This window comes from Giraffa tippelskirchi, chromosome 8, assembly GCF_054371585.1.
Source record: "Giraffa tippelskirchi isolate mGirTip1 chromosome 8, T2T-mGirTip1v1.2.pri, whole genome shotgun sequence".
Lineage (NCBI taxonomy): Eukaryota > Metazoa > Chordata > Mammalia > Artiodactyla > Giraffidae > Giraffa > Giraffa tippelskirchi.
The window spans coordinates 20,337,842-20,352,936 of NC_137282.1; the positions used below are offsets into that span (position 1 = coordinate 20,337,842).

The 15,095-nt window shown below is 45.2% G+C and overlaps 1 protein-coding gene across 3 annotated transcripts in view; it reads right to left on the minus strand.

The window, feature by feature from the left end:
* Window positions 1-14,069, minus strand: part of LONRF1 (LON peptidase N-terminal domain and ring finger 1) — a 68,107-nt gene extending 54,038 nt beyond the window's left edge. For all 3 annotated transcript variants that reach the window (XM_081520948.1, XM_081520949.1, XM_081520947.1), the window contains exon 1: window positions 13,262-14,069. In XM_081520948.1, coding sequence (XP_081377074.1) covers window positions 13,262-13,985 — 724 coding nt within the window. In that variant the 5' untranslated portion in view covers window positions 13,986-14,069. The remainder of the gene's footprint in view (window positions 1-13,261) is intronic.
* Window positions 14,070-15,095: the final 1,026 nt, after the last annotated feature.

Sequence of the window (15,095 nt, forward strand, 5' to 3'; positions counted from 1 at the left end):
TGAATGAAGAAGAACTTGAAAATATAAACAGACCAATCACAGGTAACGAAATTGAAACTGTAATTAAAAATCTTCCAACCAACAAAGTCCAGGACCAGACTGTTTCACAGACCAATTCTATCATTTATTTAGAGAACTAACACCCATCCTGCTCAAACTCTTCCAAAAAACTGCAGAGGGAATTCGTTCCACGAGGCCACAATCACCCTGATAACAAAACTAGACAAAAATATCACAAAAAAAGAAAATTACAGACCAGTATCACTGATGAACATAAATGCAAAAATCCTCAACAAAATACTAGCAAACATAATCCAACAATACATTAATCAAACACCATGATCAAGTGGGATTTATCCCATGAATGCAAAGATTCTTCAAAATATACACATTAATATGATACTCCATATTAACAAATTAAAGAATATAAAAAAACACATATGATCATCTCAACAGATGCAGGAAAAACTTCTGACAAAACTCAACACCCATTTATGACAAAAACTTTCTGGAAAGTGGGCACAGAGGGAACAGACGTCACCATAATGAAGGCCACGTACGACAAACCACAGCAAACATCACTCTCAGTGGTGAAAACTAAAAGCATTTCCTCTATGATCAGGAACAAGACAAGAACGTCCACTTTCACCATTTTTATTCAACATAGTTTTAGAAGTCCTAGCCATGGCAATCAGAGAAAAAGAAATAAAGGGAGTACAAACTGGAAAAGAAGAAGTAAAACTGTTACTGTCTGCAAATTCCATCATACTATACATAGAAAACCCTAAAGATGCCGCTAAAAAAATATGAGAGCTAATCAATGAATACGGTTAAAGCTGCAGGATACAACATTAATGCACAAAAATCTCTTGCGTTCCTATACACTAATAACAAAAGATCTGAAAGAGAAATTAAGGAAACAATCCCACTTACCATTGAAACAAAAAGAATAAAATACCTAGGAATAAACCTACCTATAGAGACAAAAGGCCTGTCTCAGAAAACTATAGAACACTGATGACAAAAGAAATCAAAGATGACACAAACAGATGGAGAAATATACCATGTTCCTGGACTAGAAGAATCAATACTGTGAAAATGATTATACCACCCAAAGCAATCTACAGATTCAATGCAATCCCTATCAAGTTCCCAATGGACTTCTTTACAGATTTAGAACAAAAAAAATTTACAATTTGTATGAAAACACAAAAGACCCCAGACAGCCAAAGCAATCCTAAGAAAGGAAAATGGAGAGACATCAAAAGCAGAGACGTCATTTTGCTGCAGAGTCAAAGCTATGGTTTTTCCAGTAGTTGTGTACCAATATGAGAGCTGGACCATAAAAAAAAAGTCTGCGTGCCAAAGAATTGATGCTTTCTAACTGTGGTGTTGGAGAAGACTCTTGAGAGTCCCTTGGACTGTAAGATCAAACCAGTCAATCCTAAAGGAAATCAACTCTCAATATTCACTGGAAGGACTGATGTTGAAGCTCCAATACTTTGGCCACCTGATGTGAAGAGCCATCTCACTGGAAAAGACCCTGATGCCGGGAAAGATTGAGGGTAGGAGGAGAAGGGGGTGACAGAGGATGAGATGGTTGGATGGCCTCACTGACTCAATGGACATGAGTTTGAGTAAACACCGGGAGGTAGTGAAGGACAGGGAAGCCTGGTGTGCTACAGTCCATGGGGTCAGAAAAAGTTGACTGAGTGACTGAAAAGCAAGAACAACATGCAGCTCAATATCAAAACATCAGCCCAATCAAAAATAGCTGGAAGACTTAAATAGACATCTTTCCAAAAAGACATACACATGGGCAAGAGGCACATGAAAAGACACTCAACATCACCAATTATTATTGAAATGCACATCAAAACTACAATAAAGTATCAGTTCATACCAGTCAGAATGGACATCATCAAAAAATCTACAAACAATAAATGCTAGAGAGAGTATGGAGAATAAGGAACCTTTTTGCTCTGTTGGTGAGAATGTAAACTGATATAGCCACGGTGGAGAATAGTATGGAGGTTCTTTAAAAAACTAAAACTAGAATTACCATATGACCCAGCAATCCCACTCCCGGGCATATATCCTGGGAAAACCATAAGTCAAAAGGACACATGTACCCCAGCGTTCATTGCAACAGTATTTACAATAGCCAGAACATGGAAGCAAAGCAAATGCCCAAAGATAGAGGAAAGGATAAAGAAGATATAGTACATATATACAATGGAATATTACTCAGCCATGAAAAGGAATGGAACTGGGTCACTTGTAGAGTTGTGGCTGGACCTAGAGACTATCATACTAAGTGAAGTCAGAAAAAGACAAGAAAATACCGTATGATATTGCTTATATGTGGAATCTAAAAAAAAAAAAATGATACAAATGAACTTATTACAAAACAGATATAGAATCTGCCTGCCAATGAAGGAGACTTGAGTTCAATTCCTGGGTCAGGAAGATCCCCTGGACAGAGGAGCCTGGCGGGCTACAGTCCATGGGGTTGCACAGAGGTGGACACGACTGAGAACTAAACCACCACCACTACCCCATTTGAAATAGATAACCAATAAGGACCTACTGTATAGCACAGAGAACTCTGCTCAATATTTTGTAATAAACTAAATGGGAAAAGAATTTAAAACAGAATAATACATGTATATATATAGTTGAATCATTTTGCTATATACCTGAAACTAACACACTGTTAACCTAACTCCAATAAAAATAAAAATTTACTTTTATTCAGAGGATAATTGCTTTACAACATTGTGTTGGTTTCTGCTGTACAATGAAGTAAATCAGCTACGGGTATGCGTAGATTCCCTCCCTCTTGGACCTCCCTCCTCCCACCATCCCACCCCTCTCTGTCATCACGAAGCATGTGAACTGAATTTCCTGGCTATACAGCTGCTTCCTGCTAGTTCTCTCTTTTACACATGGCAGTGTGCATTTGTCAACGCTATTCTCTCAATTCGTCCCACCCTCTCCTTCCCCCACTGTGTCCACAAGTCCGCATCTCTATTTCTGCCCCGCAAATAGGTTCATCAGTACCATTTTTCTAGATCCCATATATATGTGTTAATATACAGTATTTGTTTTTCTGACTTACTTCACTCTATATAACAGGCTCTAGGTTCATCCACCTCACTACAACTGACTCAAATTTGTTCCTTTTTATGGCTGATAAAATAAAAATTAAAAAACAAACAAACTACCCCCAAGGGAAGAAGTGAACTAATTTTAAATAGACTTTTTAAATGCAAAAATATACACAAAGGAGCAAAGGGCAAGAATTTTAAATATGTGAGATGATAATTTTTTTCAGTTAATACAGTTATTTGGTAACAACAAAAACTATCAACTGTTCTAAATGATCTACAACCTTCAGAACAATCCTATGTGGGTCTAACATTGTTCACATTTTTGTAAAGAAACTGAGTATCTTGCCCAAGACCAAACAGCTCGTAAGTGAAGGATTCTACATGCTCCCTCCAGCCGCCCGAGTCCCGAGTCCCCGCTTTTCGCCTCTGCTGTTAACAGGGCTCACAGGGCTCCTCGAGAGAGGTAACACGTGCACAGTACTTACAACAGGGCTTGGTACATTATAAGCTCTATTTAAGTGTTTGCTATTACGATTGTGTTCCACCACTGTACGTGCAAGGCATATATTTAATTATTAAAAAATCTGTTTTTGAGCTCCCTCCATTATCTACTGTCTCTGTATCCTCTTTTCCTGGCTTTGATAAATGTCCACTGAAGCAGGGGAAATTCATTACAATCTGTCCCCTTGGGCTCGTCAATTCTTGCCCTCATTCCCTCTTCTCTGCAACACAATGGTATCCTAAGTACTTAGGCAAATAAAACAACTGAAATAAAACTCCGCTACATATCTGAGGAAACTAGTTTTAAGTGGTCCAAGGTACCACGTGGGCTGCGGGGAGAGTTCTCCAGAGTGGCGACTTCTCATCTGTTTTCCAGTAGGTGATGGGTAGTAAGAGGTGTGTATACATCATTTATCTCATCTTCAAGAAACTTGTTTTGAATAACAAGTGTTATAAAATATTTACCTATAACCTTTGAAAAATACAGAAAATTAAGAACCAAATATCCTTTTCCCACCACAAAGCAATTCATTAAAATCTGTCTTAAGCTCCTCAATTCATGCTCTCATGAACTAAGAAATAACCAGTGTTGGCATATAACCTGTACTTTTTTTATCTGTGTGGGTTGATTACATTTTTAATGTACAGTTTTATGAAATATATCATATATACTGTGTATAATCTGTTTTTTTTAATCAATGTGATTATATCCACAAGATACTTAATGGTTGCAAAGTATTCCATTATATATACCACCTATGTAAAATTCCCTATTACTTCTAATTTTTGCTACTATAAAAAGTACTGCAAAGAACATTTATCTATAAGCTTTTACATGTCAGCTTATTTCCTTATTTTCTAGAAAGTTGAGTGACTGTGTAGAAAGCTGCTGCTGCTGCTGCTGCTAAGTTGCTTTGGTTGTGTCCGACTCTGGGCAACCCCATAGACGGCAGCCCACCAGGCTCCTCTGTCTCTGGGATTCTCCACGCAAGAACACTGGAGTGGGCTGCCATTTCCTTCTCCGTGTAGAAAGCTATGTAGATATATTATACAAGGTCTTCAGTACATTCTGCTCACCCTCCTTTTATAAAAATTTTACACTCCCAGAAGCTGTGTATTTTTGTTTCCTAGAAAATAAGAATGAAGAAGGATGTGCACTCATCTCCAGTTGTAGTGAGAACACCAAAATCACAACTAGCTGTTGCCCAACCATCGACAGGAGGTCATTGGAACCTACCAAAAAAGATGCCCCACATTCAAAGACAAAGAAGAAGCCACAGCGAGACAGTAGGAGGGGCACAATTACGATAAAATCAAATCCCATACCCGCCAGGTGAGTGACCCACAGGCTGGAGAACAATAAGAACCGTAATACCAAAGAAGTTCTCTGACCACCGTGAAGGTTCGGGACCCCACGTCAGGCTTCCCAGCCCGGAGACCCGACAAAGGGACTGGTAATCCCCAGGGAATCTGACCTTGAAGGCCAGCAGGATTTGATTACAAGACTTCCACAGGACTGGGGGAAACAGAGACTCCGTCTTGGAGGGCACAAGCCAAACCCCGCGCACACCAAGACCCAGAGGAAGAGTACTGACTCCATGGGAGACTGAACCAAAACTACCTGCTAGCGATGGAGGGTCTCCTGGGGGGGTGTGGGTCGGCAGGGACTAGGCACAGGGACGGGGACACTGGGAGCAGCCGGCTGGGAAGGTCCCCTGGTGTAAACCCTCCTGAAGGTCGGCATTAAGCCGACTGTAGAGCTGAGGGCTGAGCTGCCTCAGGCCAGACAACTACCAGGGAGGGAACGAAACCCCACTCATCAGTAGATGATTGGATTAAAGCTTTACTAAGCAAGGGCCTCCCCACCAGAGCAAGACCCAGTTTTCCCCACCACCACGGAGCTTACACAAGCCTCTTAGCCTCCTCCATCAGAGGGCAGACAGAAGAAGCAAGTAGAACCACAATCCCACAGCAAGTAAAACAAAACCACATTTCAGAAAGTGAAGGACTTCCCTGGTGCCTCAGATGGTAAAGAGTCTGCCTGCAATGTGGGAGACCCAGGTTTGATCCCTGGGTTGGGAAGATCCCCTGGAGCAGGGAATGGCAACCCACTCTAGTATTCTTGCCTGGATAATTCCATGGACAGAGGAGCCTGGGGCCTGGCAGGCTACAATCTATGACATGCAAAGAGTCGGACACGACTGAGTGACTAACACACAACCAGTATGAAAAAGCAGAAAGTTATGTCCTAGATGAAGGGACAAGATAAAACCCCAGAAAAACAACTAAACGAAGTGGAGATAGGCAACCTTCCAGAAAAAGAATTCAGAATAATGATAGTAATGATGCTTCAGGATCTTGGAAAAAGAATGGCAACAAAGATTGAGAAGATGCAAAAAATGTTTACCCAAGACCTAGAAGAACTAAAGAACAAACAGATGAGTAGTACAGTAGAGGAAATTCACAGTAGAATAACTGAGGCAGAAGAATGGATAAACGAGCTGGAGGACACAGTGGTGGAAATCACTGCCACAGAACAGAATATAGAAAAGAGAATGAAAAGAAATGAAGATGGCCTAACAGACCTCTGGGACAATGAACAGACCAACATTTGCCATTATAGGGGTCCCAGAAGGAGAAAACAAAGGACCTGAGAAAATATTTTAAGAGATAATAGCTGAAAACTTCCCTAACATGGAAAAGAAAAAAAGCACTGAACAGAAACTTCTGCTTAGGATTTTAGAGTTCTCTTAGATCATTCACCTTCTATAGTAAAACATAATGACAATTTCAAAAAATATCTTTATAACGCATGAGGCAGTAGTGGAAGCCGCTCAGTCATGTCTGACTTTTTGAGACCCCATGGACTACATAGTCCATGGAATTCTTTAGGCCAGAATAATGGAGTGGGTAGCCTTTCCCTTTTCCAGGGGATCTTCCCAACCCAGGGATCAAACCCAGGTCTCCCGAATAGCAGGCAGATTCTTTACCAGCTGAGCCACAAGGGAAGCCCAAAAATACTGGAGTGAGTAGCCCATTCCTTCTCCAACAGGTCTTCCCAACCCAGGAATCGAACCGGGGTCTCCTGCATTGCAGGTAGATTCTTCACCAACTGAGCTATCAGGGAAGCCATTAGAGGCAGAACACTATACAAATACATTTAAAATTATACTTGAATACATCTAAGCCTCCAGAAATATTTCACTAAATATAAAAATTCTGAGTAAACCAAAGTTTAATATAAAAATAATGAGAAATCTATGATAACTGAGCTTTGGTAAATCTTTCATCATTTGCTTGATGAATAAAAGGTAAAAACATAGAAATTACAGACCACTTAAGAGTTATTTGCATAACTCCCTTTTTCATTTTCTATAACAATGAGAACATGCTGTTATAATAGTGACCCTGAGGCACTGCAAAAATCCTAAAAGTGGACTTCTGAATTAAAGGAAAGATGAATCAGGGATATACAGGATACACACTCAGTCTGTTAGAAATCAGTTAAGCAATAAGCCCCTTTTCTGACTATTTCCCTGCTTTATTGGCTATGCCAAAGCCTTTGACTGTGTGGATCACAATAAACTGTGGAAAATTCTGAAAGAGATGGGCATACCAGACCACCTGACCTGCCTCTTGAGAAACCTGTATGCAGGTCAGGAAGCAACAGTTAGAACTGGACATGGAACAACAGACTGGTTCCAAATAGGAAAAGGAGTACGTCAAGCCAAGCCTGTATATTGTCACCCTGCTTATTTAACTTATATGCAGAGTACATCATGAGAAACTCTGGGCTGGAAGAAGCACTAGCTGGAATCAAGATTGCTGGGAGAACTATCAATAACCTCAGATATACAGATGACACCACCCTTATGGCAGAAAATGAAGAAGAACTAAAGAGCCTCTTGATGAAAGTGAAAGAGGAGAGTGAAAAAGTTGGCTTAAAGCTCAACGTTCAGAAAACTAAGATCATGGCATCCGGTCCTATCACTTCATGGCAAATAGATGGGGAAACAGTGGACACACTGGCTGACTTTATTTTTGGGGGGCTCCAAAATCACTGCTGATGGTGATTGCAGCCATGAAATTAAAAGACGCTTACTCCTTGGAAGGAAAGTTATGACCAAACTAGATAGCATATTAAGAAGCAGAGATATTACTTTGTCAACAAAGGTCCGTCTAGTCAAGGTTATGATTTTTGAATATGGATGTGAGAGTTGGACGATAAAGAAAGCTGAGCACCGAAGAATTGATGCTGTTGAACTGTGGTGTTGGAAAAGACTCTGGCGAGTCCCTTGGACTGCAAGGAGATCCAACCAGTCTATCCTAAAGATTAGTCCTGGGTGTTCATTGGAAGGACTGATGTTGAAGCTGAACCTCCAATACTTTGGCCATCTCATGTGAAGAGCTGACTCACTGGAAAGGACCCTGATGCTGGGAAGGATTGAAGGCAGGAGGAGAAGGGGACGACAGAGAATGAGATGGTTGGATGGCATCACCGACTCAATGAACATGAATTTGGGTAAACTCCTGGAGTTGGTGATGGACAGGGAGGCCTGGCGTGCTGTGGTTCACAGGGTCACAAAGAGTCAGACACGTCTGAGCGACTGACCTGTTTTCAATAAATACCAATTTGCTGCAACTTTAAGAGAAACAAAAAATACAAACTCTCTTGAGGACAGGCACTTGATTTTGTTTACCTCTGTATTTCTAACACCTAAAACAAAGCCTAGTATATAGCAAGCACTCAATAAACACTTGTTAAATAAATAACAAGAACACTTAAGATTTATGTTTTATATGCTCATTTTAAAATCAATCAGTCTTAGAAACAATATCCACATGCCCAGTTTCTGCTTTCAGTTGTAACTTGGTTACTTGCTTGCTTTTAAAAAGTCATTTTCTTGGAGCTCTCTTCTACACTCTGTGAATTCGGGGTACTAACACATGCTCTCCTATCTTGCATGTTCTTTGGTAAGACTCAGTTAATGGAAGTGAAAATGTGTTGTGAAGTATAAACCGCCATATAAATGTCAATGTTTACTGTTTCAAGTATTTGGCAGAGTAAGTTAGGGCATATGTAAGTTTGCATGCTAAGTCACTTCAGTCGTGTACAAATCTTTGCGACCCTATGGACTGTAGTCTGCTAGGCTTCTCTGTCCATGGGATTCTCCAGGCAAGAAAACTGGAGTGGGTTGCCGTGTCCCACTCCAAGGGATACATAATTTTGAAGTGAAGCATGAGTGTCGCTCAGTCTTGTCCACTGTTCGCGGTGATAAATTCAAATCTCTTCATGTTAACCTCACTGACTAATAAAGTGTTAAAAACCTTTTACATTTTCTTTAAACGTATTCGGTATTTACCTACAATTTGACTAATCTTTTCTCCCTGGTGGCTCAGATGGTGAAGAATCTGCCTGCAATGCAAGAGACTGGAGTTTGATCCCTAAGTCAGGAAGATCCCCTGGAGAAGGAAATGGCAACCCACTTCAGTATCCTTGCCTGGAAAATCCCATGGACAGAGGAGCCTGGCGGGCTACAGTCCATGGGGTCGCAAAGAGTTGGACATGACTAAGCGAGTAACATACTCATAATCGGACTAATCTTTTTATTAGGAAAGCCTTGCAGCATCTATATTTTATTGATGTATGCTAAAATGTTACTACTAATTAACATACATAGGCCAGAATCAGGATTTAACCCTCACTGTGTTAATATTCCCCGGTGGCTCAGATGGTAAAGAATCCACCTGCAAAACAGGAGATCTGAGTTGGATCCATGAGTTGGGAAGATCCCCTGGAGACGGGAATGGCAACCCACTCCAGTATTCTTGCCTGGAGAATTCCATGACAGAGGAACTTGGCAGGTTACCCGCCACGGGGTCATAAAGAGTTGGACACAACTGAAGCAACTTAGCTCGTACACATGCACTGGTAATATTAATGTGGTAGAGAGAAAAGAAGAGGATTTGACATTGTTAAGATTTACATTTCAATTTTAGCTAAATCATCTTCTAGCTGGGGCACAAATTTTACATTTTAAAAACATTTGAATTCATATTTACTGGGTATTTATCTGCCAGGCACCATTTAGAGCACTTCACATGTTTTGACTCTCTTAATTCTCACAACAGCCCTAGGCTGTTGTTATGATTGTTATCTATCTATTAGGTAGACACTCTGCTCACTTTTCAGATAAGGAAAGCAAAACAGGGAGGTTAGACACAGGCCCCAGGCCGGAGAGCAGGAGACTGCACTGGGATTCAAACTCAGGTCGTTAGACACCAATATACACAGGTCTACCTACTAGGCTGTACTAGGCACTCCAGGTGCCTCAATTTCCCTCTGAGGGTAACAGTACGCCATAGGATTCTTTGTGACAATGAAATGATATAAAACATTTTGAAATACCCGACAAGAAATACATAAATAATATTCAAAACAGAGCCTTTCCGGTGGTCTAATGGCTGAGCCTCTGCACTCCCAATGCAGGGGGCCCAGGTTCAATCCTATGTCAGGGACCTAGATCCCTGCATGCTGCATCAACAGATTCCAAACGCCACAACTAAAAACAAAACAAAAATGAACCCACATGCCTCAACAAACACAGAAGATTCTGAACGCTGTAAATAAGACCTGGCATAGCCAAACATTTTTTTTTAAATATTAAAAATAAAACTTTTTTTCTCCAAGTATTTTAAACAAAATGTTCTCTTCCCTGTAACTTCTATTTACTTTCTAACCATTTCAAATTATAAGTTATACTATTCTGTTGGTCTTCTTTGTGGGGAGAGTGGCAAGTCAGTGTAAAAATTCATTAAAAATGCAGAAAAGATCTTTACATAATATCCTTGAATACTAAAAAGACAAAGTGATGAAACATCTGAGAGTTAATACCAAAAGATCAATGGATTAAATGTTATCTAAATATATTTCAGTTCAACAGAAACTTATGTAATCTCAATGGGAACGTTCTGATTTTGGCAAAGGTTTTCTAGCTTTCCTTTCTTGTTGAAAGGGCTTAAATTTGGATGTGTGTGGGCTAACTGTAGACTGATTATTTTTTCTAGTTAATAGTATTTACATGTTTCATTGTACGAATTATACGAAGAAATTATAGCCTTTTTCCACTGTCTTTTTTTCCCACTGTTAGCGATAATGAAGGTATCTTGGGTACAGCTGTCCAATTATACAAACACATTTCAAATGCCTTTCTAGCTAACTAGCTCTCAAAAAGTTAAACCTTAACTGCACAAGTAGATTTATAACTCTACTAAACCTTTTTATTTACACCCATAAACTGTTAAACACATAATATCTGCGCTCTATCAACTATGATTTGTTAGCGCTAAGATTTTTTTCTTCCTACTTTGTACTAAAGATTCAAAGGATGAAAAAAGTTATCCTCATTAGTACCAATCGGACACATTTTGGAGTATGGACTTAAAGTTTTTCAAAGACCTAAAAATGAGGAGAAAATGGATGAAGTCAAAGGAGTCTTGGGTTCTAGTCCTGCAAAAGTAGAATGAAGCAGCTGAAAGGACAAAATTCCCACATGTAGTCTATGCAAATTGAAAAAAAGGAGAAAGAGTAGATATTTCAGTCTTTTCCTGTTAAAAATAATATCCTCAATCCCAGGCCCCAAATCTTCTTTAATTAAAAGATTATTGGTCATAGAACGCTAAGCTAGATCTTAATTAGTAAATGTACTGCCTGTTCTTCTGTGGATTAGGACCTAAATTTTTTTAAAATGCCTAATTTAAGAGGTCAAACCATTTAAATCAGTGGGAGTTAATAATGAATAGGGCTGTCAGTAAGCTTCTCCTTTATTTCACACTAGTGGCAAAAAACTTCCTTGGGAATTGATGTTACACATTTTCACTGGATGAGCCATCACGGTAGGATGAACCCTGGTCCCACATTTAGGAGAAATGCAGGCCGCAGTGTTGCCTCCACACATCAGCTGGCTGTGTGACTGTGGACAAGTCATGTCACTGCCCCAGCTTCTGCTTCCTCATTTTGAGGAACGTGTCCTAGATGGTCTGTCCTTCGTTGACCATTCAAACTCGATTCATCCAGAGAGACTGAGCTGTTGGGGAATTTTGTATTCCAAATAGTTCTGTTTTGTTCTGGGTCTATCATGCTACTTCTATAACTGCTACTCCCCATAAAGATACTGAAAGCAAATGAAAGCATGCCAAGTTTGCGGTTGAATTCTAAAGGTATTAACGACTTAACATAATGACTACTTCAAAATGACTGAGCGCTTAAGGTTAAAAAAAAAAAAAAAGCCTCCAAGAAGATGCTTTCAGTTACAGTTTATAAATGCGCCCCAACCTCACATCAGTTTATCTTCTGGATACCTACTTTCTTGGTGATTATATCTCCAAGTATTACTCCATTCCATCTTGAAAAATGCTTATTTCACACAAGGTTTAAAAGGGACAAAACTGACACTTTGGGCCTTGATCATTGTGTGGGAAACTGTCCCGCGCATCACTGGATACTGAAGAGCCTCTGCTCACTATTTGTACCACTCCACTCGCACAAGTGGAGTGGCCACCAAAAATGTCTCTAGATATTGCCCCTGATAACGTCCCAGAGGTGGGGGTGGAGGCAATTCCCATGGTTGAAAACCACCGATTTAAAGAACAACGCTTCATTTTACACAGCTAACTAACTCCGCCAAGGTCTCTTTCCACAGCCCAAAACCACCTTAAGAAAAGTGGCTAGCCCAGGTTAGCAGGCTGAAACTGCATCCTGGCGGCGAAAGAACAGATCAAAGATCTTCAGAGGCCCTTCGCCGCCACAGCCTGATCAAGAGTGTGGAAAGGCAAAGAACAAGCGTGGCCACGAACTCCATCAGAGACTACCTATATTATCTTCACCGTGAGCTACGTGCATTCGAAAGGAAGCACATGCGTTTCTGAAATAAGCACGCTTTGAAAAAGACAGGTGGAAACCATCAAGAGGCAGCAAGTCTCCGGGCGTTCTCATTTAAGGCTGGGACAACCATGGGCAGCTCCGGCCCGGCCTCCGGGTGCGGGGTGCGGGCGCCCAGCTCCCGCCACGCCCACCCGACGTCACCCGTTACACAACGCCCTCCACCACCCCCACCCACCCCGGCTTATGCAATTCTGCCTCCCGCGGCTTCCAATTGCCCCGGTGACTTTTGCGGGAGACCAAGGTATACACGTTGCACGCCCAGCCACGGCTGGGGATCCTCTTCCCCGCCCCGGCAAGGCGTCCCCCCTCCGCGGACCCGGCCCGGGCGGCCAATTACCGGAAAGAGCGCGGCAGGAAGCGAGCCGACGCTCAGGCTCGCCCAACTCCCTCCCCATCCCGCGCTCGCGCGGCCTCGCCCGGCCACCCGCTCCGCGCCGCTCCGCTCGGGGCGCGCCCGCCACAGCGCCAGGCCGAGGCGGAGGGAACCCCGCGCCGCGTCACAGTCGGCTCGAGGGCGATCCCCATTGTGACCGAAGCACCTCGGGGCGCCGCCCCTTCCCACACACACACCCCCCAAAACACACACACCCCGGGACCCCAAGACGCAAGCCCAGGGCGGTAGCCGGCCTGGGGCGCAGACGAGCTCGGGGCCGCCCCGCGCGTCGAGGAAGGAAGGGTGCGGTCGCGGGGCCCGCGCGCTCACCTGCTCGCAGCTCCTCGCAGGCGGCGGCCAGGGCCTCCCGGTAGCGCCCCTGGTGCAGCAGCTCCCCGAGCCGGCCGGCCGCCCGGGCTCTCTCCCGCTGGCCCGGGAACCACTTTTCGGCCAGGTGGTTGAGAACGACGCTGGTCCTGAAGCCGGAGGCGGTGGTGGCGGCGGCGGCCGGAGGCGGCCGCGGGGAGGTCCCCAGGGCATCGGCGGCCGCGGCGGGCGGCAGCCGGTCCCGGCAGAGGCGGCAGCGCGCGCGGAGCTCTCTCCGCAGGCAGCGGCGGCAGTAGCTGTGGCCACAGGGCACAGTCACCGGCTCGCTGAGGAAGCCCCGGCAGCCCAGGCAGCTGAGCAGTCCGCTGGCGCTAACGCCGCGGTGGGCGCCCCCCGCCGGGCTCGCGCTCCAGCCCAAGCCGTGGCGGAGCCGGTAGTTGAACACCAAGCAGTCCACCAGGGTGCCGAGGCACTCGGGCCTGACCGGGGCCCCGCGGCGCAGCGCCGCCGCGTACGCCTCCAGCGCGCCCTTCAGGTGGCCGCCCAGAGCCAGCAGCTCGCCCCTGCGGAGCAGCAGCTCCCAGCGCTCCGACTCCGCGGCCGCGCGCTCCAGCCGGTCGGCGCCGCCGCCGCCGCCCACTTCCCAGAACCGGCCCTGCCTCTGCGGCCGCGAGTCCACCTCCTGGCTCCCTCCCGGGGAGCTCCTCGCTACGGCCGGGGAAGACATGGCCCGCGGACGGCTGCTCTGCCGCCGCCGCCCGCCGCCACGGTCCCGGAGCCTCCGGGGCGCGCGGCTCCGCACGCGGCCCGCGAGCAGGGGGGCGTGGCGCGCGGACACGGCGGGGCGGCGCGCGCCCGGGAAGCCCCGGAGGCGGGGCGCGGCGGGCGCGGGGCGGGGCCGGGCTGCGCGGCGGCGCCCGGGACTCCCCCGCACGGCCGGCGGCCGGGTCCCGGAGGAGGCGACCGCCGGCCCCGCCCCTGCGAAGCCCCTCCTGGCGGGAGACGCGAGGTCAGATGATCCCTCGGCGGGGATCTAATTGGCTTCTCCGGAAAGAAGGGCCTGGCTTGTAACTGAACAAAGCACGGAGGAGCCCGATGCTCCATCCCCCACCTGACTGCTCCGCCGGGGCTCTCACCCCCTCCCCCGCAGTCCTAGATTCTCCCCTAACCTCTGCTTCGTTGGCACTTCGCCGCCGGGCAGCCGGCCTCCCTGGACTGAGGCCCAAAACGCCATCCCTCTCCTGACATAAACGCCCACCTAAGTTGGGACCCGCCCCCCTGTTCCTGGCCCCTGGGATCTTCCCAGTGTAGTTTACCACAGGGCAGGTGCTCATCTGCATTTTTACTCGTTTATGTCCAACTTACAGATGGACACGTAGAGGCCGAGGGCTCAGAGACGCGCAAAGTCAGCGGGACGACTCTGTGACTCCCTAAGTCTAGAGCAGGTCAACTTTAGGAACGAAATGTGGCTCAGATGGTAAAGAAATCTGCCTGCAATGCTGGAGACCTGGGTTCCATCCCTGGGTGGGGAAGAGCTCCCCTGGAGAAGGGCATGGCAACCCACTCCAGTATTCTTGCCTGGAGAATTCCATGGACAGAGGAGCCTGGTCGGCTACAGCCCATGGGGTCGCAAAGAGTCAGACCCTGAGCAACTAGCACACTACCCACACACTGCCTACCTGACACGACGCGCTGAAGAGTGTAAGACAAGTTTTGCTTGGTGCCAAATTACTGCTGCTTTTCTAGTTTAAAACTCGTCTCCCATCTCAAGGGAGGAAGCCCACAGGTTCCCCTCCACATTTCATTTACTACCGCACAACTGGCTAAGGCCTACATT